Source organism: Aquarana catesbeiana, linkage group LG02 (assembly GCF_042186555.1).
Source record: "Aquarana catesbeiana isolate 2022-GZ linkage group LG02, ASM4218655v1, whole genome shotgun sequence".
Taxonomy (NCBI): domain Eukaryota; kingdom Metazoa; phylum Chordata; class Amphibia; order Anura; family Ranidae; genus Aquarana; species Aquarana catesbeiana.
In genome coordinates this window covers 187,152,030-187,177,985 of record NC_133325.1, presented here as the reverse complement: position 1 = coordinate 187,177,985, position 25,956 = coordinate 187,152,030, and the positions used below count along the sequence as shown (strand labels likewise).

Genomic DNA, 25,956 nt, shown 5'->3' with positions numbered 1-25,956 from the left:
GTCTGAATGGACACACGGAGCAGCAGCTTGGCTTGGATGCCCCAATGGCAAGCTGCATGCCATGGGGGCACACGGCAGGAGGGAAGGGCCAGAAGCACCAGTGAAGGAGCAGAGAAAAAGAAGATACAGGCTTCTCTGTGCAAAAAGCATTACAGAGAGCTAGTAAGTATAACATGTTTGTTATTTTTAAAGAAAAATAAACTGAGACTTTAGTAACACTTTAATTTGTTTGCTTCCTATAGGGACCTCACAATTATGACCAGAAGGTAGTTAAATCTTTGTAAAATTAGTTTTACATACACTGATCAATTATATAATGTTGATGCAGTAAATTCCGCTGGTCCATGCAATAAAACCTTTTTAAAATGAAGCACATAATGCATGTTAAGTACACATGCAGTGGTTTAATAAATATTTTTACGATACAACAACCCATGTCTTTAAGCCATTCAAAAAAAATCAGTGTGAAAAATGACTGAAGTTACGCTTTAAGTAATTACGTGAAATGCCATTGTTCCTAATAGCAATTTCTTCCAAAATATTGCCCTTGTGTCATGTTCAACAATGAATTTCTTAACAAAGACAAAGGATCAATGCCACCAAGATTTAGATGACTGGAGATCATTACAAATAGGTCACTATTTGGTGTCAATTCCTAAAAATAAGAAGTCATTCTTCTGCCCTTTTACACTATTTGAACTATGATGTGTTGGTTCCACGCTGATCTGCCACACTTGTTCTACTTTACACTTGATTCTAGCAAGCAAGTAAACCATGGCAAATTTCCTATACTTGCAGAGATGGAAATCTAAACTGGATAAGACACTGGAAACTGGAAATACACGGGGTTCTTTGGTTTACTCATAAATCCTCGATCTCCAATTAATACCAAGAATCTGGTATAACTTATTGGCCAGGTGGTACAGAACATCAGCGGTCCTACATCAAATTTACCTGTAAGTATCTCCACAATGTTAGAGATGTTAGAATCAGGAGAGAGCTATCCTCCATATCGTCTAAGGCTGCCCTAAACAAAATTGATTTTGTTAAAAGTGAGCCATGATAATCCTTGTCAACTTAGAAGATGACCCCATAGTTTATCTACACCCGGACAATTTTCTCTCTAAAAACTCTCTCGTAATTTAGACTAAAGAGTATAATCTGAGTGGCTCTATAATGTCATGCACCTCATCCCGGTAAATTAAATTGTAAATGTAGAGGAATAGGATTATAACGGTGCTATCAACAACTGAATTATAGGATAGCAAATTGAATAAAATATAATTTCTTTCTTAAAAGGAAATTTCTTTCTTGAAAAGAAATTTCTTTCTTAAAAAGAAATGATATTTTATTCAATTTGCTATGATTCAGTTGTTGATAGCACAGTTATAATCCCATTCCTCTACTCTCTCGTAATTTGTTTAATAAGTGCAGCAAGAGTGTGTATGCCGACCTGAGGAAGCCAACCCATTTTTCTACAATAGAACAATGGCTTTCCCAGAATAATGAAATCATGCTCAATGAAGACGTTGTCACCAAGAAGAAAAATTCCAGAAGACAAGTTCTTTTGGCTTAATTTAATAAATTCTACAGTGTACCACTCTTATAACTCGACACAAGGCTGTTCTAGACCGAATACAAGACAGATTTCTGAAACCATGCTTTTTTACTTTCTTACTCTACTCCATTCTCTTTCTTTCTGCCTCTTTCCTTTCTCCCTCTTTCCTTTCTCCTTCATTTCCCCCCACCTACCCGTTTCTCCATCCATATCACTCATACCCAATAGACTCTACATCCTCATATTGCCTCATCTAACCTTCCCCCACTTACCTACCCTCTCACTCTGAAAAACATGATAACCAATGGTTCTCTATCATCTTAGGTTTCCATGTCCATACAGTATTTCCCTTGTTGCAAAATAACATGTTTGTGTATGTAAGGAAAGCAGAGGGGCTGGCAGGATCACCATGTATTTCACACAAAGAAAGCAATACAAACAGGAACAGGATACATGGTACAGCAGGCACATATCAGGAATATAAAATGTTGGGGTAACGCACACTTTAGGTAGCATTATTACTGTTGTTATTATCATCACCTTAAAACACAGTTGATTATTAGTAGAAATAATATTGCAACTTTTCCTAATAATTAAAAATCCGTCATGGTCAACCAAAAACCTTGCATTCTCAAGGAACCATAGCCGATAAAGAGTAAGGCAAAAACTCTTATAAGGAGAGGTCTAACTTGATTTAACAGGGAAAAACTATTTCTGATCCCCAAAGGCAGCTGGAACGTCCTGGATCAACATTCTACAATGTTATTTCTTATTATTAGTAGTTTCCGTACACATTTTGTGCATTTAAAGCACTTTCAGTTTTTTGTACAAGCAGCTGGCTACAATTACTGTAACTATTGTAAGACTATTTCAACATTTTCACAGCTCTTACGGTAAAGAACCCTTTCTATATACATCCATTTTCCCCCAGGCACATTAGTGCTCCTGTGTTTTTTTACATACTGCTGTTTTTTTTCATTTTGCAGTTATATTTATCAATAGCTTAAAGCGGGGGTCCACCTATCTATCGTTTTTTTTTTTTTGGAGTTCATTCACAAACTTTTCTTCTCATGATTATCTACTCACATGTTCTGTGTAATAAGTCCGCCTGTGTCCGATTTTGTTGTAAAGAATAACTTATAAAATTCACTGAAGGCGGTTTCCATCTTCACTGTGGGCATTTGAAGCCCACAAGCATGTATTTCCTGTATGCAGTGAATGCTGTGCTCCCAGCATTCACCGAGATGTTGTGATGACGCTGTTGCACAATGCATGCTGGGAAGCCTGAGACTAGCTCCCAGGGGACTGTGGGAGGTCTGGGAGAGGCTAGAAACACGCCTACTCCCATGGGAGGAAAACCAGGAAGTGCTAAGAAGATTAGAAAAAAAAAGGTAATTACGGCGATTTAAATTTTTTTACACAGCATGTCAGCATCTAGGCAAGGAAGAGAATGCATAGAGATAATGTTCAAAATTTGGGTGGAACCCCGCTTTAAAAAATTATGTTAGACATGGCATATTTGATTGTATAACACATTTTAGAAATACAAAATGTAAATGTGAATTATAGAAAAGCATGTACTTTTATTATAATTAATCTATTCTTTCAGTTGAGAAGCTTTATATATAACTATAGTGCATCTGTAAAGTATTCACAGCGCTTCACTTTTTCCACATTATGTTATGTTACAGCCTTATTCCAACATTGATTAAATTCCTTATTTTCCTCAAAATTCTACAAACAATACCCCATAATGACAACATGAAAGAAGTTTGTTCGCAATCTTTGCAAATTTATTTAAAATAAAAAATGAAAAAAATCACATATACACAAGTGTTCACAGCCTTTGCACAATACTTGTTTGAAGCACCTTTAGCACCAATTACAGCCCCAAGTCTTTTTGAGTATGATGCTACAAGCTTGGCACACATATTTTTGGGCAGTTCCTCCCATTCTTCCTCGCAGGACCTCTCAAGCTCCATCAAGTTGGATGGGGAGCGTCGGTGCACAGCCATTTTCTGATCTCTCCAAAGATATTCAATCGGGTTCAGGTCTGGGCTCTGGCTGGGCCACTCAAGGACATCCACAGAGTTGTCCCATAGCCGCTCCTTTGTTATATGGGCTGTGTGCTTAGGGTTGTTGTCCTGTCGGAAGATGAACCTTCCTCCCAGTCTGACTACCAGAGCGCTCTGGAGCAGGTTTTCTTCAAGGATGTCTCTGTACATTGCTGAATTCATCTTTCCCTCAATCCTGACTAGTCTCTCAGATCCTGCCGCTGAAAAACATCCCCACAGCATGATGCTGCCACCACCATGCTTCACTGTAGGGATGGTATCGGCCAGGTGATGAGCAGTACCTGGTTTCCTCCAGACATAACGCTTGCCATTTAGGTCAAAGAGTTCAATCTTTGTTTCATCAGACCAGAGAATTTTGTTTCTGATGGCCTGAGAGTCCTTCAGCTGCCTTTTGGCAAACTCCAGGCGGCCTTTCATGTGCAAAAATGGAAATGAAAGGCATGCCACACACACTCAACCCACGGAGGGTCAGCAATGATTTTTTGACTGGTGCTGTGCTTTAACTTGGAGTTATTAATGCCCGGGGTGAATAAAAGCTATACCTAAAATTAGCCAGTTATGTAAAAAAGCAATCTGACCAATTGATTTAGAATGTCAAATAAACTCCCCATAGGAAGGTGCTTATCTTCATTCGCTCAGCAGAGAACAATAAGGACTCAACAATGTTTCTCAGCAGCCAGATGGCTTCTCACAGAAATCTGTTTTCTTACAGTACAGTGCAACTCTCCCTTCTACCCCACACAGTAGATTGTGACACAGATGCTCCAAATTCATTGAAATAACACCTGTATGGCAAAACTGAAGGTGATCATTAAACAGGACATCAACCATCCTTAAAGTGATACTAAATGCACACTGTTTAATTAACATTGTCTTTTCTATTTCTGTATATGGATGATGGCACTGTAATTATTTTAATAAACAAAAACATCTAAGCACCTTTTCCCTAATCAATATACAGCTGTCACATGACCCAGATCTTTCCCATCCGGTCTGCAGGGAATTATAAGCAGGAGGAGTGTCTAGTCCTCTGCTGCTGGTCACATGTTCAAAATAAAAAAACAGCCTTTGGAATACAGAGTAAAAATAAATAATTATTATCAAGAAACTGTTTTATATTGTCATACAAATATATATTTGAAATCAAATCTTTATTATTTTTTGGCAAAAACATGGTGTGGGCGAATTTCTGCCAGTCACAGGCTGTGTCACACCCCTCCAGCCTATGTCTTAGAATAAGAGGGAGGTGAAGTCTCCATCAATCTACATGTAATATCTCGCCCCCCATTGTGTTTAGCTGGTTAGTGGGCATGAAGGAGGAGGGAGGGAGCGGGCTGTATTTTAATGTGAATACGCCCATATGTGTGACTCTATAGTCACATAGGCTGCTCAGATGTGATAGAGAGGAAATGTTCAGCACAGAAATTCACTGAAAACTGAGCATGTGCAGAGTTGCCACCACAGCTGCAAACTCCCTAGCTGAATTAAGGACATTGGAGACAGAAGGGGGAGATACAGAACAGTAGGATCAACTAGTTTTTTTGCACAATACAGAAAACAAATCTCATAGTGGCTGAGTGAGTATGAACAGCATGTAATACACCATTTATTAATAGGTTTTTTATGATGTGGGTTTAGTGACACTTTAAATATGGTTCAGGTATTGCAATTTTTGCATCTTTGATCCAACTTGGCCCAATATAAGTATGTATACACCATACTTGTGGGATCCCTGTTGAAGCTTTAGAGAGTCTCTCACTCAGTTGGAGATTGTAATGTTACCGCCCCACCTCATCACCACCTCCAATTAGAGAACACTTTGCATTTATTGAGAAAATACAGTGTTCCCTAAATAGTGCCCACGCCGAGCGAGTGACTTCCCGTGTGCACAATGCAGCAGGGCAGCCACCTGGCCAGAGATCATTGTAGTAGCCGTGCCACCTACAGTGAATTCCAGTTTGCACTGGGATCCCACAGGTATGGCGCATTATCGCTTACATTGGTCCAAGCTGAATGTAGAAATTGCCCTACCTTGAATTCATTTTTAAACAGTAGCACCAATGACATGTTCACCCTACCTACATATTAACCAATTACCAATTTATTCCCAGTAGTATATGCATTTCTGTAATCACTGCCTTTGATGAGAAGTTGGAAGTGCACTGCTAGATTCAACTACACGGTTTGCACACAGGCCCCAAATTTTGCATACATTATTTTTACTTTCATACACTGTATGTATAAAATGTGAGCTCAGGAAAACAGCACACACATCATTTTGAAATTAAATCTGTCTGGAGTTTCCCTTGATTGTACACAATCCAAATTCTCCTTTACAGTTCAAAGCAAGACACTGAGAGAGCAAACATCATCCAACAGGCAGCCAAACAATCAGATGCACACAAGCAGTACCTGCTGAGTGTACATACAACCGTACAATCTCAGCCAGCTGATGTTTGTACACCTGTCCTACTATAAAGAATTTAAAATCAGATAACATTTAGCAAACACATAAAATGGTTGTAGTAACCAACTAACACAGCCTTTCTCAACTGTATTACCCCAGAGGAACCCATAAAATAATTTGCAGGTCTCAGGGGAACCCTTACTAAAACGAATTAATTGGGGGGTAATGGCAAAAATTCCACGTACATAGGTGGGCAAAAGAAAGAATGCCACCCTTACAAACAGTCAGCTAAAAAAGTTAATAGTTTTCTTTCTGCCAGCTTTGCCAAGTGACTTTGGCTCCTTGACTATACAGCCACCATAAAGCATGGGGTATCCATGATGTATGCAGTGCACATGTTGGAATGCTCCTGTTGCCCCTGCTACTGCTTGAGCTTCACATTCCCTGTTTTAGACCTCTTGCGCATGGGCAAAAAAAGACATGTTTATACCCATATCGTTTTTTTTTTAAAGGGTTGCATAGTTGTTTATGGAACAATGCACCGTGTAAAGATCCCTAATACAATGATGTATTTGGAGCTGTAATTAAAGAAACGTTAGTTTTGAGTGCAGTAAATTATATGCCTATGCATGTATATGCCAGTATATACCAGTATATACCAACCTAAACACATAAATTGCAACCCCGGCAGCTAGAACATGAGAAAGAATTTTACACATGTATAAGCATATGCACATTTACGCTCCTGTACGCAAAATAACCTTTTGTGAACTTGTGCCCAAAACCAAACAGCATTTTTTTCCAGATGAAGTCTTACGTGCATTTACATTTTGCATTAAATGTACAATGCAAAATGTTTAAAGCTGAACGCCAGAGAAAATAAAAAAAAACCAATGCAGTGGAGCTTCCCCCGTTGGGCAAGGGTAAAGGCTTGTTTATGCCTAGGTACCAGTACTAGTAAAAAGGACTTTTACTTACCTAATCCCTCACTTCTATTGGCTCCCTCCATGCTATAGGGCTACCCCACAGCCTTTACTCTAAGGTGTCCCAACAGCTGCAGGCACGCTAACCACCAAGATGGTTAAGATGGAAATGGACCGCCTGTCCGTTTCCATCCGACTGTCATCTGATCCGCTCCACCAGATGGATAGGGAAGGGATCCCCATCCTCCAGTTTTTATCAGAAAGGATTGGATCGGATGTCAGCGGGTGTCATTGGACATATGTCCGTTGACATCCGCCGCTCCATAGAGAGCAATGGATGGTCCGATCGTGTCTGCTGGCAAAAACTTACAGACGGACCCGTTTGGTCCATCTGTGTGAAAGGTGCCTAAAGTATATGTCAAGCCAAAAATTTTCTTCTAATTTTAGAGTGGGGAAAGATTAGAATCCCAGTCTGGATTTTACTGCTATCCAGGGCATGGAGGAATTTTTCCTCACTTCACCAATTTACATCAGGTAGTGGCACAGACAGAAATAAAAACATGTCAGGGGTTCTCCCTTCCTCTATTGTACTAAAGAAAAAAGTGCTTCTATTTCTGCATTGCTGTTGGAGAGTTCTGCTCACTTGGTAAAATGTTGAACAGGAAAGGAGGGGGAATCTCTCTAATGAAGCTCTGGATAGCAGTAAAAAATCAACAGGGGTTCTTATCCTTCCCCACTCTATCCCTGTATCAGGTGTAATTGTGAAACACTCTGGAGTGTTCCCTTCAATCCTAACATGCTATTAGTCTCTTGTCAGCCACACTGGCCAAAAAATAATTCAGAACGCACACCTCTTGTCTTATGTCACAGAGATCACTTACAGCTATTCCTATATCAACTAAAAATTAGGATGCCAATCCACAGCATTGAGGGCTGGTTCATGCCGCATACAGTGCAGTGCGTTTTTATTCTGCAACAAAAACCCATGGACATTGTTTAAACATTGATTTCAATGGTCCTAGTTCCCACCAGTGCAGTGCATTCCATTGCAGTCAACAAAAGTAGAACATGTGTTTTTTTCTGTATGGAACACATCTGGAACGTGGCAAAACGCACCAGAACATACATGTCCACAATTGTCCTCAACTGAGATGAAGAAATAAAAAGGGGGGGAACGCACCAGGACACATGAAAAACACACCGGAACCCATCAAAAAACACATCAAAAACACGCATTCAGACACATCTGGAAAGTAGAAACTGTGATGTGAACCAGTCCTCAAACAAAAAAAAGGAAGACACTCTTGCATCTTCCTGATCAATTTTAAAACGTTACTGGGGGGAAACAGCATTATGTAACAAATATACAACTGCTAACAGTAATATTTTGAATGTTGATTAAATAAACAGAAGAAAGAAAAGTATACAACTAACATACCATTGACAGTTCCAGGAAAATCTGTACCCATAACCCTGCTCATGGACAATAAAGACCACAGGCGGATCATTCTTAGAGAAAAAAATGATCAGCCAGAATGAAAAACCTGTTCTGCTATATATGGCCTGATCTCCTTCACTCTTTACAATTCCCCTCTCAATAAGAATAAACAGGAGTGCCTGGGTTTGATTTTAGAAAAGCACTGGTCAGCAAAATGGCTGGAGGTTCATGCCTGAAGAGCCAACCATCCTGATATATCTACGTGTCTCCATATAATAGCCATAGACAAAAAACTGCACTTTCTAGACACATTTTAGAACAAAGGTTCCAAGCAAATGACTTCCTCTACAGAGAATTTCTACACTTGCAAAATATGCATGAGATGGTATCAGATAATGCGGAAACATTGCTTCCAGGTACAGGAAATGTGCATGCGTACTGTGTGCGGTCATTTCTAACGTTTAAACATACACATGCCAAACATTTAGGCAATGGAAAACACCCAAAACATTCCCAATCCAACCCATTGATCTTTCTAGTTACACTGGTCTGTCAAAACCATTGATTTACTAAAAAATGCAGGCGATTTATCTTAGATGAATAAATTACATCAAACTACAGGTTTATTCAAATGGGTATCTTATGTCTATGGATAAGGGTTCTGCAACCTCTAGATGTTCATTACCTGTGGAAGGAGAACACTGTCTCTGGAGTCCTCAGTTTATTTGGTTAGTTTATTCTGTTTTGTATGATGAATCAAATTTTAATTTTTGTCTAGTCCCAGAACACTGCTATACTAAGGCTCCCTTTACATTAGCGTGTTTCCAAAGTCGAAAGATTTCCAATGCGACTTTGATCTCACTTTACATTCTCTGGACCAAAGTTGCATCAAAAGTCAGACCGGTTCCTCCTGAGGTTTCCTTGAGCAATGGAATCAACAATTCTTACCACTCATGTAAATAACCACTGATAGAATTGATCTTTCTAGCTATCTGTAGTATGGATATTCTTCCCAATTTTTCTTTATTAAAAGTCTTGCAAATTAGTATTCTTCCCACTGACCACCAATGAAAGGAACATTCTTCCCACTGATCACCAATGTAAGGAACATTCTTCCCACTGACCACCAATGTAAGGAACATTCTTCCCACTGATCACCAATGTAAGCAACATTCTTCCCACTGACCACCAATGTAAGGAGGATTCTCCCCACTGACCATCAACAGAAGCAGTATTCTTCACACTGACCACCAATGTAAGGAATATTCTTCCCACTGACCACCAATGTAAGAGCATATCTCCCACTGACCACCAATGTAAGAAATATTATTCCCACTGACCACCAATGTAAGCACATTCCTCCCACTGATTACAAATGTAAGGAGCATGCTTCCCATAGACCACAAATGTAAGGAACATTCTTCCCACTGATCACCAATGTAAGGAGAATTCTTCCCACTGACCACTGACGTAAGGAACATACTTACCACTGACCACCAATGTAAGGAGCATTCTTCCCACTAATCACCAATGTAAGGAGCATTCTTCCCACTGACCACTGACGTAAGGAACATACTTCCCACTGACCACCAATGTAAGAGCATTCTTCCCATTGACCACCAATGTAAGGAGCATACTTTCTAATGAACACCAACGTAAGGTTTATTTTCCCCCTGCCAGCAATATAAGGAGCATTCTTCCCACTGACCACCAATCTAAAGAGCATTCTCTCCACCAACCACCAATGTAAGGAGCATACTTTCCACTGACCACCAATGTAAGGAATATTATTCCCACTGACCACCAATGTAAGAGCATTCCTCCCACTGATCACCAATGTAAGGAGCATTCTTCCCATTGACCACAGACATAAGGAACATTCTTCCCACTGACTACCAATGTAAGCGCATTCCTCCTATCACCCACTGATGTAAGGAACCTTCTTCATACTGATCACCGATGTAAGGAGCATACTTTCCAATGAACACCAATGTAAGGTACATTTTCCCCCTGCCAGCAATGTAAAGAGCATTCTCCCCACTGACCACCAGTGTAAGGAGCATACTTTCCCCTGACCACCAATGTAAGGAATATTATTCCCACTGACCACCAATGTAAGAACATTCCTCCCACTGATCATCAATGTAAGGAACATTTCTCCAATATATGGAACATTCTTCCCACTGACCACCAATGTAAGAGCATTCCTCCCACTGATCACCAATGTAAGGAACATGCATCCCATAGACCACTAATGTAAGGAACATTCTTCCCCTTGACCACCAATGTAAGGAACATTCTTCCCACTGATCACCAATGTAAGGAACATTCTTCCCACTGATCACCAATGTAAGGAGCATTCATCCCACTGATCACCAATGTAAGGAACATTCTTCCCACTGATCACCAATGTAAGGAGCATTCATTCCACTGATCACCAATATAAGGAGCATTCTTCCCATTGACCACCGACATAAGGAACATTCTTTCCACTGACCCCCAATGTAAGAACATTCCTCCTATTGACCACCGATGTAAGGAACCTTCTTCCCACTGACCACCAATTTAGGGAGCATACTTTCCAATGAACACCAATGTAAGGTACACCCCCCCCCCCCCCCCGCCAGCAATGTAAACAGCAATTCCAATGATGTAAGTAACATTCTTCCCACTGATCACCAATGTCAGTAGCATTCTTCCCATTGACCAATGAGGTAAGGAACAATCTTCCCACTGGTCACCAATGTAAGAAGTATTCTTTCCACTAATCACCAATATAAAGAGCATTCTTCCCATTGACCACCAATGTAAGGAGTATACTTTCCACTGACCACCAATATAAGGCACATTCTTCCCACTGACTACCAATGAAAGGGGCGTTCTTTCCAATTACCAGCGATCTAAGGGAGCGTGTCATGGATCACCAACAACAAATCATTTTGTCATATAGAGCAGCCCTGGGTGTCAAATATGGTACATTTATTCTTTTATTTATTCCTGTATCCCAACCTACACTAATGCACTATGAGCTGTACATATAAGTCTAACTACTAGGTCTGTGAGATCTGAAAGTTATTATAATGGTTCCTCCAAATATATTACTATCAGGAGGTGTAATTTTTCAGAAAATGACTTAATCTCTTTTTCTCTGTACCTGGGGTATATCAATAAGTTATAAGTGGCATAATGGATGTGATTACAATATGTATGTCAAAGCCATTAGGGAATATAATTTCACTCTTTATTTAATAAAGTTACACTAAACATATCTTTATTCTCCAAAAACCAACATTACACATCCACTACTTAGTGGCACTTTGATCTATTTGTTTATTACATCATTTTATTGCTGTGTTTTTCTACCTGCTTGCAACATCCTCTGTGAGCTCCCAAACCTCTCATTTTTCCTCTCACTTTTGTCAGCTGTGGTCTTGTGCACTGCTCTATGCACACTACAAATCCCATAATCAATAGTCCATAAGTCCTTAGTCCATCTCAAGAGAGGGTGGTTGTGTTCCTACGTACTGTGGGACCATGGAGAACAAACATAGCCACCCTCTAACAGGAAACTGTATCACAGCAGCAAAAAAGGGAAACGCCAAAAGCAATACAAAATACACTTTTGGACATAGAATAAATACTTAAATGGAATGAAAAAAAAAAGAAAGTTTTAGTGTCCTTTTAATTACTCAATTAAAAGAAGAACTTTGTTTCACTTAATTAACTTTGTGTGTCTGTGTGTCTTTATTGACAAACAGTGGAAAAGTGCAATATGTAAACGAAAGACACACAACATTAAGGTGAAAAATATTGAGTAATTGAGTCATTTTAAAAAATGGAGTCAATAATGAATAAATAAAATTGAGTAAATAATTAATAAAAAAAAAATCAAGTCATGAATGAATAAATAAATAAATAAAAATTGAGAAAAAAATTTGAGTCATTAACAAATAAATAAAATTGAGTTATTAACAATTAAAAAAAAAAATTGAACCATTAAAGAATAAATAAAATGGAACAAATAATTAATAAAAAAAAAGGCATTCATAAATAAATAAAATGGAGTAGTTAATTAATAAAAAAAAAAAAGTTACATGATTACCGAATAAATTACCGAATAAATAAAATTGAGATGTTATTTAATTTAAAAAAATTGAGTAATTAATGAATAAGTTAAATCAAGTAATGAATTACTAAAGAGTGGATTTATAGTCTCTGGTGGGGTTGACCTGCATATTGTAACGCATGTCACATCCATCATGCCACTTGTTAAAAAAGGGTTCCTCCGTGTTAAAAAGGTATATATATATATATCTATATATATAGATATCTATAGATATCTATATATATAGATATATATAGATATCTATATATATCTATATATATAGATATATCTATATATATATAGATATATCTATATATATATAGATATACTATAAGATAGATAGATATATAGATAGATAGATAGATAGATAGATAGATAGATAGATAGATAGATAAAATAATACAAGACAGATGGATAGATAGATAGATAGATAGATAGATAGATAGATAGATAGATAAAATAATACAAGATAGATAGATAGATAGATAGATAGATAGATAGATAGATAGATAGATAGATAGGCAGGTAGCTGTCCCCTCCCATAGGTGAACCTGTCCTCAGTAGTGATGTATGGATGATGTATCTAGGTAGGTATCAGGGCTCTTCTCCGGTGGCCACCTACCTCGGTCATGACCCGGTCAGCCATGGTGTTCTCCTCATCCTTGAAGATGATGTCGGGGTTGTAGTTGAGGACCAGCTCCCTGAACCTGTCGGAGTCCCGGCGGATCTTGCCCTCGGTCTTGCCGCTTGCCCCCAGGGTCTTCTCGGGCACGTTGGGCACGAATTGCTTGTAGCGGAGGGGCACCAACTTGCGCAGGTAACGTCTCCGACCCGCCGGCCCCCGGCCAGGTCCGCAGCACCGCACCGGGACCAGGAGGAGCCACAGGCAGGTGAGCAGCACCGCGATCCGGGCAGAGGGCATCTCCTGTCTGCTCACTGCATGCCGGGCACCCCAGGCTGGCACAGCCCCGGATAGGTGGCTGCTCTTGGTGCACCTGCTGTTTAGGTAAGGCTCCTGCCTCTATGTATGGGGATTAGTAGAAGAGACTGGATCACTGTGTTATGGGACTCCAGGAGGAAGTTAGGAAGTCATCCAGGTAGGTGCCCATGGAGGAGGGGTGGGCAGCCTGTGACAGGTAAGTAGACCTTGCTGTGCACAAGCACCTGACATGTCCTCTCCTAGGTTGCCCCTCCGCTCCTCTATTCCATCTCCCGTCCTCTATGACAGCCCCGGATAATTGCCTCTCCCCGGCCATCGCCAGCTTCATATAGGGACAGGGACAGGAACGTGCACTGCGCCCTCCCCTGGGCACGCCCCCCTACCCAATACTGCGAGACCAGGCGCGCTCCCGGCTACCCTGTGCACGAGCATGTCATTTAGAGGAATTGGGACACTTTGCACAGCTGGTAGCCAACTTCGTTGTGGAAAATGAAAGTATAACTAAAGGCAACATTGTGGTTTTAGTTTCGGACAGAATGGAGAGGGATTGGCACCCTTGTCAGGTATTTACCATTTAATTATCACTGAGAGTGAAAGAAAATCCCAAATTTTCAGTTGTACCAGAACAAGAATAGGGGAAACCTTCCAATAGGGACATTAGTTCTGGTGACACATTGGGATTCCCTCAATTTGGAGGGATTTCTTCTCACTTGTTTTGGCTAGGTGACAAGAAGTGAAGGAAAATCTCTCCAATGGGACATAGATGGGCAAAAAAAAACTGACAGGGGTTAGAACCCTCTTTTACTCTTCTCTAAATAGTTTTGTCTTTCACAGATAACAAGCAATTGTGCTGCAAGTTTGAAAATGACGTGCTAAGCTATTATTAGACATGTCAGGCTTTACAAGTTTGTTGCACAATTGCAGCAAGTCTGCATTGCATGACTTCAGATCAACTTTCTTTGCAAACATTCTGCAAGTCTGCTGCAATTTCTGGTTCAGTTATGTTGTGCAATAGTCATCCCACCACAGGGGTCACTGTGACTGACTGAATTTTCATGCTGTAGACTTGCAGAGCTCTTGCTGTAGACTCACCACTGCAACTTTGCTCTTGCTAGAGTCTTTGAAAAAGTGTCAACTAGAACTTGTGCTTCAAGTGCTCTGCAAGGGTACAACTTGCCAGTGAAAATGTGCAGCAAGTTAATAAGACTTACAATTCAACACTGCCACAAATTTGTGCCAAGTTATCCTTGCTATCTGGGTAGTTCTACTTTAACTGCTTACTGACCGTATAACCTAGATATACAGTGGGAAGGCAGCTCTCCTGCACCAGATCACGTACTTAGCACCTGATCTGGCACTTCCAGGCAGAGGGCATGAGTGCATGCCACTGGCAACCCAACTCTTGTGTGGTTTTACACAGCAGATGTCGATCAGCTAGATTACCGCCGGCACCCGCTGATCGTCCAGAACTCACACAGAGCAGAGCTCTGCCTATGTAAACAAGGCAGAGCTCTGTCCTCTCAGCGGGGAAGTAATAGATTTTTTTCCCCTGCAAAGCATGGAATTAAATCCATTACTAGCAAAAGCACAACATACAGTACAGTACAGTACACATAAACACTGGCTAGGCACACATTTAACCCTTTGATCACCCTAGACATTCAACCCCTTCCCAGCCAGTGTCATTAGTACAGTGACAGTGCATATTTTTAGCACTGATCATTGTATTAGTGTCACTGGTTCCCAAAAAGTGTCAGTTAGTGTCAGATTGTGCACCGCAATATCACAGTCCCTCTATAAATCGCTGATTGCCGCCATTACTAGCAAAAAAAAAAAATTATAACAATGAAAGTAAATAAAAATATTCCATAGTTTGTAGACGCTATAACTTTTGTGCAAACCAATCAATATACACTTATTGGGGTTTTTTGCCAAATATATGTAGCAGAATATGTAATGATCTAAATTTATTTACTTTATAAATAAAACTTTATTTATTCAATTTATTAAGAAATCAAAATGTTTTCATTTTTTTTAATTGGATATGTTTTATAGCAGAAAGTAAAAAAATAATGTTTTTTTTTTTCAAAATTGTAGGTCTTTTTTTTATAGCGCAAAAAATTACAAACGCAGAGGTGATCAAATACCACCAAACGAAAGCTCTATTTGTGGGAAAAAAAGACATCAATTTTATTTGGGTAAAGCGTCGTACGACTGCGCAATAGTCAGTTAAAGTAATGCATTGCCGTATCGCAAAAAATGGCCTGGTCATGAAGCATGAGGGGGGGGTAAATCTTCCAGAGGTCAAGTGGTTAAAATAATAGAAACCTTATTTTTTCACTTTCAGCAGCTGATTTAATCACTTATTGAGCATGCAGCTTCTATATTTTTTAACCCTCGCCTGGGTTCTAGTTTAAAGTGATTCTAAGCCCTGGTTCACATTGATGCGATTTGGCATGCAATTTGACATGTCAAAAATCGCTTGCCAAATCGGCAGCAATTGCCGGCAATTACAGCATCTGAATGGGTGCGACGCCGCATTTGCGGTGCCGCACCGATACCCAAAAGTACTGTTTCTGTACTACTTTTGGTGATTTCGGGGTGCCATTTCCATTGACATCAGTGCAGAAACCCGCACAGATGTCTCTGAAATCGCCCCCGAAGTCGGGACTGACATGCAAAAATGAAACTCTCACGATTTCATTCCCGCAGTCAATGTGAACCTGGGCTTAAGGTTTTTTGTTTTTTTTTCTTTTGTCATTCCTACCTGCTTTGTGTAATGGTTTTGCAAAGAGCAGCTCCAATCTTCTTCTTCTCAGGTTCCCTGCTGGCGCTCAGGGCTCCTTCCCCTTGACCAGTGCCCCCAATAGCAAGCCAGTTGCTGTAGGGGCACTGGTACATGCTTAATCCCAAGCCCTGCTCTATGCATCCATAAGACAATGTGGCTCGGCCCCGTTCCCTGCTCTCTCCTCATTGGCTCACTGGCTGTGAATGCCAGCAGTAGGAGCCAATGGCTCCTGCTGCTGCCAAGGCTCCTGTGCACATCGCTGGATCAAGAGGGAGCTCAGGTGAGTATAAGGGGGGCTGAGGGGGGAGAAGTTCACAGAAGGTTTTTTTACCTTCATGCATAGAATGCAGGCCCGGACTGGCCATAGGGCACACCGAGCACTTGCCCGGTGGGCCGGGGGCCACCGGGTTGCATGTGCTTGTGGGGTTAAGGCAGCTGAGCTGCTCCTTGAGCCCCCGCCGCTCACCTGGCCTCTCCACGGCTGGCTGGCTGGCTGGCCGGCCGGCCGGCCGCCATTACAGTTCGGCCAGGGAGCGGAGACTACCACAATGAAGAGGGAGGGGATCTACGCGAGACGCGGCTGCCGGACAGAGGGAAAGTAAGTGTGGCTCCCTATGCATGCGCCTGGATATGAGGAGCAGCTGCTTACACAGTAAAAGAATCTATCTCTTTATTTTTTTCCTACAGCCTCCGAATGCCTGGTTCTCATTCTCTCCCTCCCGTGGCCATTCAGAGGCTGTAGGAGAAAAATAAAGAGATGGATTCTTCTACTGTGTATGCAGCTGCTTCTCCCATCCAGCTTCTTTCTACTGCCCCCTGGTGCTCTCAGGCTCCCACCATGCTCTCAGGTGCCCCCCCCCCCCATGCTCTCAGGCTCCCCCACTGCTCTTCGGGCCCCCCCAGTGATCACCAACTCCCCCCAGTGCTTTTCAGCCCCTGTACACTCTGCCCCCCCCAGAGCTCTCCAGCCTCTCCCAGTGCAAATCAGCCCCCCAGTGCTCCCAGCCCCCCAGTGCTCTCCAGACCCCCCAGTGCTCATCGCCCCCCCATGCTCTCCAGCCCCCCCCAGTGCTCTCCAGCCCTCCGTGCTCTCCAGCCCCCCCCCGTGCTTATCACCCCTCCCAGTGCTCTCAGGCCCCCCTGTGCTCATCAGCCCCCCTTTACTCTCCGGCCCCCTAGGGCTCTCCAGCCCCTCCCAGTGCTCTCAGGCCTCCCCCCAGTGCTCTTCAGCCCCCTATGCATTCCAGCCCCTCTGTGCTCTCTGCCACCCCCTGTACTCTCCCCCCCGTGCTGTTCACCTCCCGTGTTCTCTGCCCCTGCTTGTGCTCTCCAGCCCCCCATGGTCCCCGCCCCCTCAGTGCTCTCTGACCCCCCCAGTGCTCTCCAGCCCCTCTGTGCTCTCTTCACCTCACGTGTTCTCTGCCCCTGCTTGTGCTCTCCAGCCCTCCGTGGTCTCCATCCCCCTCAGTGCTCTCCGAGCCCCCCTGTGCTCTCTGGCTCCCCCTAGTGCTCTCCACCCCCATGCTGTTCACCCCCTGTGCTCTCTGGCCCCCCTAGTGCTCTCTGGTCCCCCTAGTGCTCTCCACACCCCCCCGTGTTTTCCTACCCCCCTCATGCTCTCCGTGCCTCCCAGCAAATATGCCGTGGGCTGCTCAGTCTAAAATGCTTGGGCCTATTTTTTGTCCCAGTCAGGGCCTGATAGAATGCATAAAGGTAAAAAACCTTCAGCCTTTACAACCACTTTAAACTGAACCCATGACTGCTGCCCCAGGTGTCCTGTTTCAAGGTGGCTCTATTCTCTAGCATCCTATAGAGCCATCCTTACATGCAGAGACTAGAGGTCTCCAAGCTAACAGACTGGCTGGAGACTACACTGTTTCCTCCTAATGCTTTCCTGTGAAGATCAGAATCTCAGGGAAGCAGCACTGAGAGAGCAGCATTGAAAAATGTTTTAACAAATACTGCAGTTTAGATGAAGACAAAAGAAAAAATATTGCCGCTCCAGACAAAAGCTCCCTGAAGCACACACCCTAACAAGGCTCACAGGTGCAGGCTCTGCAGTGGATCAAGAAGCAAAGAGGAGATAGTTAACGCCTTTGACACCGTATGTTGGTGCTTAATCATAGCTATGATTAAGCAACAACATACGGTGTGAAACGCGTTAGATGTCCAGCTCTGCCTCTGTACCATATGGACTGAATTTGGATTTTAAATTATCAACAAAGGTGTTGTATCAGTGTGCGGCCGTCCATGACTCCTCTTTGCTTCTTAAATACTGCAGTTTACTTGGGAATATTTGTTTTATTGTGCTGAATGTGTTAAACAAAAATAATTATTTAAAACTATTTTAACTAAAATAATAAAAAGATAGAGTACAGGCAACACAACGTGGAAACTTGTTTTTGGTCCTTTACATTAAACCTAAATAATGCTAGTTGCCTGGCTGTTGCATTGACCCCCTGTTCACTCATTCTCAGTCACTGACCTAGAAGTTCTTATCTGCATACCTTGATCAACCTAAGAGGCTCAGAATAACAAAGCAAGAGGGTTAACATGAGAGCCAGCAGGTTAGCATTTTTTTTTAAGGAGAGTTCAGCAATGGCAGCCCCATGTGTCTCTCATGATAAGTTCATTAGGCAGGCTTTAGCAGTGAAATTTATTTCTGAAAATATATACAGCGCTGTTTACCTGGCACCTCTAGCTATCCAAGTCTGGGCATAAACCACAAGCACTAACCGATGGAATGTTGTCACCTAAGCTGTTGAATAAAGAGGAATTATCATTTCTGAAAACTGCCATTTCATCCAGCTTGGCTCAATGTTAGTATCCATTTCTGATATCCAGAGTGTGGCTGGGGATGCTGAAAAGCACTGTATTAGTCCGCACTAAAATACAGTGATAGCTGGATGCTGCTCCAGTTGCTTCACAGTGGGGTCACTCATCACCATCATTCAGAGGACACCTTGTATATTTTTAAAGTGAATACAAGGCATTCTCTGATTGGACAAGTTGAGGATAAGGGGCAGATGATATTACAATCTCCACCTCGTCCAATCAGAGAATGCCCTGTATTAATTGAAAAAAAATACAAGGTGTTCTCTGAATAATGGCTGTGCTGTGCGAATGACCTCTAGTGGTCAGTGTGCAGAGGAGATGCTGCTGGATCCATACCCAAAAGATCACGGACTATAGAAAGATACGGCATTACAAAACACGTCTCTCATTGTCACTAGACGATAAATAAAATACCAGTTTGAAAAATAAATTACAATGATTTATGGTTATTTATTTTATAAGGTTTATTCATTTTTTAATTATATATTTTTTATAACTTTTTACAAAGTTTTACAAGTTTTACAACTTTTTACAAAGTTTTACAAGTTTTACAAGTTTTTTTTTTAACTTTTACAAAGTTTCACAACTTTTAACAAATAACTATTTCATAGTAGTTTTTTTCTTTTCAGCTGAGTCCTAATTAAAGTTTGTATGGAACTATGAAGAGCAGGGAGACTGGGACGATAATTCAGCTTATTTATCTCTGCATAATCTGAGCTTCAGCTATTGAGCTCTGTACACAACAGACATTATCAGCAAAACAGTGGTAAATAAGCGAGAAGGAACTTAGAGCTCCACCTGCTGGATCAAACATGTAACTATAAAAGGTTTATATGCAATATTATACATTTACCCAACAAAAATGAATAAATAGTTATATAAATTTTATTTTTTTTTATTCCTGAACATAATAAGGAAATATATAAGGATAAAACAGGGATACAATAAGGATACAATTTTTATGGAGAATATCATATTATATACCTCAAAGTGAAAATAAATAAATACTGCACACTCTTTTCCGCAAGCTTCCTGAATTAGGTGTTTTAAAGAGATTCCTTCTATTCTATTTCAGCGTATTGCCTTTAGGCACTGTTTACATATAAGCAGTTTGTTAACGTGCGTTGCATTAAAACAGCCCATTGAAAGTGAAAGGGCTGCCAATGTACCCCAATGTTTCTGAAATCACAGGCAGATACCACACTTCATGTCCTTGTGCGGCTACACTCACTTATGATGTTATGATGTTGCAGTTGGACACCTGTTTGTACCCATGGAAAAACAGGGGAAGGCACAGGAATTATGGAAATTGGGGACATTCATGAATTGGAAATATTTCAGATGTATCCAGAAGTTAGATTTGCAGATGTAGACAAAAAAAAAAAAAAAAAAATTTTTTTTTTCTTTTTTGCTGTCTGTTTGATGCTGAAGGGATTCCCTTCACTTCCTGTCTTGGAATCACACGAGAGGAAGTCTCCTTAAAGTGAAACTTCATATTAAAAGTGAAGTACTATTCATTTCCTCCCTTCCCCCAGCCTGTAACTGAGCTAAAGGATTTTTTTTTTTTTTTGGAGGGGGGGCATTACTGTTTTTTATTGGTACCCGCTCCCACTTTCTCAATTCCAAACTAGGTGAGGATGATGTCACTCACCCCACCCTCTTCCCACCCACAGCCTCCTAGTACACATCACAGGTCCTAGCAGGCTGCAGCAAAAAACAAACATCAGAAGGCGCACCAGCCTAGTGTATTATTATCCCAATGGTGATTTAATAGAGGCAAATAAAAACATACTCACAAACAGTGAAGGTAAATAGCATGTCAGGCAACTGCCTCATGGTACAGTGGTAGGTGAGACCCAATGTCAAGGAGACGCTGTCCAGGACCCACAAGGAGGCTTACGTGTTTCGAGCATAAGCCCTCTTCCTCAGAGCCAAGGGATTGGGATCCATCGCTTGCTCTGAGGAAGAGGGTTTGCCCTCGAAACACGTAAGCCACCTTGTGGGTCAAAGATGGCGTCTCCTTGGAGATGGGTAACTTTGGGTCTCACCTACCACTGCAGCATCATCTTGAATTTGTGAGCTGACTGTGACTTCCTGCTGAATTATAGCTGACTCCCAAACACAAGATGGCAGTGTCAGGGACCAGCAGTTGCAGGAAGACAGTGCTGGAATCCATGGACTGATATGTCAGCAGCTACATTACTTATAATTTTAAAATGATTGAAGTGATAAAATGCAATATAATTAGAGACAGAGCCCATGGAAAGCAAGAGACGAGTTTAGGGGATGCTGAAGACACAATGGGAGGAATTCAATAAAACATGATATTGTCAGGGCTGGGCTCAGGCCTCCCTTCTCTGAGCTGGCCGCTCAGCTGTCGGCTAATTGCCAGCTCCCATCTCTCTCCACATTTACCCAGCTGTTGATGATATCCTGCTCGTCAGTCCGGCTTACTTAAGCCGTCCAGTCCAGAGGATCTCTGCTTTTTCCTTGGTCAACATCACAGAGACAATCTCCTGCATTCCTGTTTAAAGACTTGCTTTGCTTACATCCCTTCTGGCTCCAGATCCTGATTGCTGTTTCCTATGTTGATCCCTGACTTCTGGCTTGGCTGACTATCCGTTACGGTTACTGAACTTTGGCTATGTTTTGAATACATTTGTTCTTTTTACTTTTATTATTAAACAAGTCTGATTTAACTATACTTCTGTCTCGGTCTGATTTCACGGTTTCTGACAGATATCTTTCCAGCTGTAGGATTCCTTTAAAATTTCTTATAAGACCGATTCCAGTGCTATCTATTACTGTGGCTTTAAGAACCTGTTGCTATGGCTGTGACAGATTCAAAAAGAATTGCTGCCAGTTTGCAAATTTAGGAAACGGGTGATAATATGATTAACTCGAAGCTGGCATACAGAGAGACACCAGGGCTTAGAGTGGGGCATGTATATGCTTGGAAGCTGTCATGAATGTGCCAGCTTCCTGCACAGGGCTCATGTGAATTTGCTAGGAAACTGGTACATGCTGGCATCCTAGCAACCAATGGCTCAATGGAGGCAGTGTAGTTCAGTAGGAGGATGTAGGAGAGTGCTCAGTTTGATCACTTACTTTTATGGCAGAGGATTGTACAGTGAGCCATAGCTGCCTTATAGCCCAGTTTTGGCTATGGAATCGGCCTACTGCCATCCACTGTCAATCACAAGGGAAGTGGAGCTTGGAGACTGATCTCCCATCAGATTTGCCTGCCTTTTGATTGACAGTGGACGGAAGTGGGTTGATTCCATAGCCACTATTTAGTACAAAAGCAGTTATGGAATCCAACTACTGTGTTTTGCTGTCATTCACATATGAGGGGACCTGTAGGGAAATAGTCTTTCATCAGAATCCACCCACCTCACATCAAACCTCCTCAGCAATGTGCCTGTCACACCTGTCACCTCACATCAAACCTCCTCAGCAATGCGCCTGTCTGGCAAAGCAGGGAGGTCAGTGACACTGAGCCAGTGAGATTTTCTTAGGCTCAGCATACTGAGCTGTGCTAAAGACAGAGTGTACAGTATGGAGACTATGGCCCCTGCACAAACTGTTAGCACTATAAAAATCCTGATTAATAATAATACAAGAAATAGAGTTGTGTTGTCTTTGGGGCAGGAAGGCAGCTACATCAATAAGAAGATGTTCTAACTTTTCCCCTTTTTCTACTAAGAATGTGTTTTTGGCTGGCCATACATTTCGGCCCTGTTGGCATTCTCCTGTCCAACATCCTTTGATCCGAAAATTGAAGAATTGAGGTAAAAAATTGTCAGCGGAACAGCGGATGCATCCATATCAGATGCATCCACCGTTTGGTTATTCTGACAGCCACTGTTGGCTGTCTGAATACATTACATGACAAAAGATGTAGGGAATCAATAGATATACAGTGGGGACGGAAAGTATTCAGACCCTCTTTTCACTCTTTGTTATATTGCAGCCATTTGCTAAAATCATTTAAGTTCAATTTTGTCCCTCATTAATGTACACACAGCACCCCATGTTGACAGAAAAACACAGAATTGTTGACATTTTTGCAAATATTCAGACCCTTTGCTCAGTATTTAGTAGAAGCACCCTTTTGATCTAATACAGCCATGAGTCTTTTTGGGAAAGATGCAACAAGTTTTTCACACCTGGATTTGGGGATCTTCTGCCATTCCTCCTTGCAGATCCTCTCCAGTTCTGTCAGGTTGGATGGTAAATGTTGGTGGACAGCCATTTTTAGGTCTCTCCAGAGATGCTCAATTGGGTTTAAGTCAGGGCTCCAGCTGGGCCATTCAAGAACAGTCACGGAGTTGTTGTGAAGCCACTCCTTCATTATTTTAGCTGTGTGCTTAGGGTAATTGTCTTGTTGGAAGGTAAACCTTAGGCCAAGTCTGAGGTCCTGAGCACTCTGGAGAAGGTTTTCGTCCAGGATATCCCTGTACTTGGCCGCATTCATCTTTCCCTCGATTGCAACCAGTCGCCCAGTCCCTGCAGCTGAAAAACACCCCCACAGCATGATGCAGCCACCACCATGCTTCACTGTTGGGACTGTATTAGACAGGTGATGAGCAGTGCCTGGTTTTCTCCACACATACCGCTTAGAATTAAGGCCAAAAAGTTCTATCTTGGTCTCATCAGACCAAAGAATCTTATTTCTCACCATCTTGAAGTCCTTCAGGTGTTTTTTTTTTAGCAAACTCCATGCGGGCTTTCATGTGTCTTGCACTGAGGAGAGGCTTCAGTCGGGCCACTCTGCCATAAAGCCCCAACTGGTGGAGGGCTGCAGTGATGGTTGACTTTCTACAACTTTCTCCCATCTCCCGACTGCATCTCTGGAGCTCAGCCACAGTGTTTTTTGGGTTCTTCTTTACCTCTCTCACCAAGGCTCTTCTCCCCCGATAGCTCAGTTTGGCCGGACGGCCAGCTCCAGGAAGGGTTCTGGTCATCCCAAACGTCTTCCATTTAAGGATTATGGAGGCCACTGTGCTCTTAGGAACCTTAAGCGCAGCAGAATTTTTTTTTGTAACCTTGGCCAAATCTGTGCCTTGCCACAATTCTGTCTCTGAGCTCTTCAGGCAGTTCCTTTGACTTCATGATTTTCATTTGCTCTGACATGCACTGTGAGCTGTAAGGTCTTATATAGACAGGTGTGTGGCTTTCCTAATCAAGTCCAATCACTATAATCAAACACAGCTGGACTCAAATGAAGGTGTAGAACCATCTCACGGATAATCAGAAGAAATGGACAGCACCTGAGTTAAATATATGAATGTCACAGCAAAGGGTCTGAATACTTAGGACCATGTGATATTTCAGTTTTTCTTTTTTAATAAATCTGCAAAAATGTCAACAATTCTGTGTTTTTCTGTCAACATGGGGTGCTGTGTGTACATTAATGAGGGACAAAAATGAACTTAAATAATTTTAGCAAATGGCTGCAATATAACAAAGAGTGAAAAATTTAAGGGGGTCTGAATACTTTCCGTCCCCACTGTATCTTACTTAGCTTCTGGGGCTAAATGAGTGAAATCTTATAGTGTGTGGCCATCATTAGTCGCAAGTAAAATACCAAGCAAGCATCATTTAAAGGAATTATATGATCGTTTACTAAATGTGTATATGTTGCTTAATTGTGTTACTGTTTCTACTGTTCTGGTGATAAGATTTCAGGGCTTTTTTTCAGCTGGAATGTGGTGAAACTCCGTTCTTCCACCTCGGGCACTCCCCTGTCCTCTCCCACTTGTTAGTTGTCACTGATAAACACAGAAGCAGAGGAAGTTTTCTGCACTACTTACTTCCTCTGCTGGCTTCTGTGTTTACCAGTGACAGCGTGCCTCTTCAGAAGATCATTCTCGCTGCTCTTCTGGCAGCCCTCAGCAAGGACTTTTTCCTGGCAGTCTCTGGAGTGGTGAGAGAGGTCTGTGCTGTGTTTGGGTGTTTTTTGAGGGGGGATGTAAGTACTTGCACCTGTAGCTATAGAAAAAAGCCCTGGAAATATTTGAATAAGATAGAAGTACTGTTTGTCTTCTTTCTTAAATTTTTATATTATTTTACGGTGTAACAATAATAAAACTTTAGTGAATAGCAATAATGAAATAGATCACTATAGATCATGTTGACAATCTGCAGTGCAGAAATGAACAAATAAGTGCACAAAATCAATTTCAAGCAGAGTCTGCGGCAATGAACTAACAGTGTTTTAAAGTCATCTCCATTGGACTTTCATGTTTTGTACTATTACATCCTTGAAATAAAAAATGTAAAGCTGAACTCCAATTAACAATAAAAAAATACAATGTTATAGTGTGTAGTGCCTTTCTGGCACATTAAGGGTTAAAGCAAATCTCTAGCCAAAATAATGACATAAAAATTAATAATCAACTAAACAATAAAAAAGCAGCTTTTATTTCAACATTCCCTTTCAATTCAGAGCTATCCTTTGCAGTACTTCTTCTTTGCCACAAGCGTAAGCTAAAAATACCCCTTTAGCAAACTCTTACTAACTTCTTTATGCATGTACTGTGGAGAAATTCATCCTAAAGTTTAAAACAGAAGCACTGAAGTTGTTCAAGACCATTTCTGAGCAACTCATTCAACCCACTTCCTTTGAGTCCAGACTGCCCTGGACCTGTCCCAGTCTGTGATTAGGCAGTGAAAGTAGGAACAGTACAGTAATGAGCTCTTGTTTCTGTCACTCTGCTCCTTTCCCCATCAGTTTGCTGCTTTTTCAACACATTAGCTTTCAACACACTCAAGCCTTTCTGAACACGGACTGCAAGTGGCTGATACCAGGTTCAATTTAGGTACTTACACTGCATGCATTAAAAAATTACTTTTAATGATGTTTTAAAGGTTACAGCACGTCA

The 25,956-nt window shown here is 41.6% G+C and overlaps 1 protein-coding gene across 2 annotated transcripts in view; it reads right to left on the bottom strand.

Moving 5' to 3' along the window:
- Positions 1 to 13,799, bottom strand: part of DHH (desert hedgehog signaling molecule) — a 105,165-nt gene extending 91,366 nt beyond the window's left edge. The window contains exon 1 of one of the 2 annotated variants that reach the window (XM_073614046.1): positions 13,129 to 13,799. In XM_073614046.1, the coding sequence (XP_073470147.1) occupies positions 13,129 to 13,428 (300 nt within the window). In that variant the 5' untranslated portion in view covers positions 13,429 to 13,799. The remainder of the gene's footprint in view (positions 1 to 13,128) is intronic. The other variant, XM_073614047.1, reaches the window with a different exon arrangement.
- Positions 13,800 to 25,956: the final 12,157 nt, after the last annotated feature.